The 2,477-nt window shown below is 32.9% G+C and overlaps 1 protein-coding gene across 1 annotated transcript in view; it reads right to left on the reverse strand.

Moving 5' to 3' along the window:
• Positions 1-2,477, reverse strand: part of LOC107745118 (protein scalloped-like) — a 7,029-nt gene that overhangs the window by 3,734 nt on the left and 818 nt on the right. Inside the window, exon 2 of the mRNA XM_016558959.1 lies at positions 2,043-2,173. Within this exon, the coding sequence (XP_016414445.1) occupies positions 2,043-2,173 (131 nt within the window). The remainder of the gene's footprint in view (positions 1-2,042; positions 2,174-2,477) is intronic.

Raw genomic sequence — 2,477 nt, forward strand, 5'->3', positions numbered from 1 at the left:
TATTTGAATTTAAAAATGCTTTAAATTTAATTAAAATATACTATATATATTTTTTTTTTTCATAATATTTCATAACTTCATAACCAATATATATTTATTGTATTATTCATACATACATGTATTGTGCATAAATAAATATTAATTATTTAGGTAAAGTGTGTTTAACTGTCATGGAAATAATGTTGTAATGCAAATAATATTAAAGGTCATAAAAAAAGGCGTCATTTATTAAAACAGAATATCTTTTTTTTTTTTTGACTTTTGGGTAAAATATGACTTATTATAAGAGCGTAAAAGCCCCGGCTCTTTCTCTGGCCAGTTCATTACAGTAAACCAGAGGAACCAAAAACACTAATCAATCACATTTTCTTTAGAAAACTTGCAAAAAGTCTTGAGTGATTCAGTCTGAAATCTAATAGTGCATGTGTTTCCCAAATTAAAGCCTCAGGTGTACAAACAGCAGCTCATGATCAGTTTGATGAACAGACGCTGGGTCAGAGAGAGCCGAAAGGGCCGTTTGAAAGCCATCATCGCATCCCATAATTCCCAGCAGCTCAGAGGTAAAGCAGCTTCACCTTTTCCCCCCGCGCACACTTCCTCATAACGTCCCATTAAGAGCACAACACCGTCTCCGTTTTATTCCCTCATTTATCTTCATTTCTCCGCTTGCCCCTCTCTCTCTGCGCGGGAATTCATCCAATTACAATCAACTACCCTCGACGCTCCAAATCGCATTAGCGCGTCCGGCTGCCTGTGTAACAATTTAGCACGGCCGGCTCAAATCGGATTGCGAGCGCACTTCAAAAGCACGGGCCGATCCGTTAGGACAGGGCCGCGAGGCGCGGTGGCCACAGCCGGCATGAAATTTAATCTAGAATGCCATAGCTTTGGAGAGCAAGCTAGCAGGCCTGTCAACATCACCATGACAACCTGTGCCCGAGGACACCCGAGTCATGACCTAAACTCATGATGCTGGTGCGCTGTTTTATAGCCAGATTCTTAATGGACTTAATATATCCAATGTTTCTTCACGGACACCTGAAGGGCCCCGGGCTCTGATAAAGGTCTCAGATGCTCTTTAATGAACGATTCGTGTGTTGTTGGGTGTCATGATGCCAACATCTCAGAAGATCATACTGATACCAGAGAAACTGCGGGATTCTCCATACCGGAGCAAAAACTAATACAAAATGTGTTCCCAAGGCCAGTTAATGCAATGGAATAAAATATCTGCAATGACATAAAAAGGATAAAACAACAATAAATAACACTTATTGAATATATCCTATATAAAAAGTTGAAATATACATGATGTAAACAATTATATTTAATTAAATATGTTATTTTAGAATTAAATTTATATAAAACATACAAATAACATAAAAAATATTATATTCAATATATATTTATATTAATATAAATATAATATAGATAGACAGAAAAATGAAAAAATTTAATATTCACAAAATAATTATTAATATATTAATAATGAAATAAATAATATACAGTTTATAAAATGTATATTAATTTTAACATTAATCGTTCTATATTAAATTATATATATATATATATTTTATGTATAGAATATGCTATTGAACACACTTCCTTATTTAAAAATTAAACATAATATTATACACACACACACATACAGTATATATAATATAGAAATATATTATAAGATATTATACTATGTGTTTTTAATAAATTAGAATAATATAATAATATAAATATATTACAAATGTTTACATATTATATATATATATATATATATTATAATATAAAATTACACACACACAGACACACACACACACACACACACATATATATAATGAATAATAAAATTTTCTATACATGTTTTATAATCTATTTGATATATAAAATATGCTATTGAACACAGTCCCTTATTTAAAAATAAAATATTCAATTAAATGAAAACAAAGCTCCATTAAGTAAACAGTACTGCTTAAGTGAATATGTTCTTTAGGATAGTCTACACCAAAACACCCAAACAACGAGTACAGACAGAGCCACTGTAATCTCACAGAGAGGCAAGGATTAAGCACTTGAACAATACTTAAGTGTCTCTCAGGAGGCTGCGGCTCTGTAAATAGCGGGCTGTGGTTTGGAGGGAGGGACAGGACGAGGGACAGGTGCCCGAGCTCAGATTTCTGGACTGAAAGAGCAGAGCCTGGCACTCAGACCTCCAACATCCCACACTCAAACCCTTCCCGAGGGCCACCGCACTCACTGTCCAGCAATACAGATTTACAACAGCCAATAAACACATGCATTTTCATTTGCTGTTCATTCTTATTTAAAACTTCAAATGTCTTATTTAAGAAATAAGATACGGGACCTTGTGAATATCGTACATGGAAACAACTACTGTTACAAGCCACTGTAACAAATAATTGGGAGATTTAAAAAAATAAAAAAAATAAAAATAATAATAATAATAATAATAATAATAATAATAA

This window comes from Sinocyclocheilus rhinocerous, unplaced genomic scaffold (assembly GCF_001515625.1).
Source record: "Sinocyclocheilus rhinocerous isolate Xijiao unplaced genomic scaffold, SAMN03320098_v1.1 scaffold2966, whole genome shotgun sequence".
NCBI lineage: Eukaryota > Metazoa > Chordata > Actinopteri > Cypriniformes > Cyprinidae > Sinocyclocheilus > Sinocyclocheilus rhinocerous.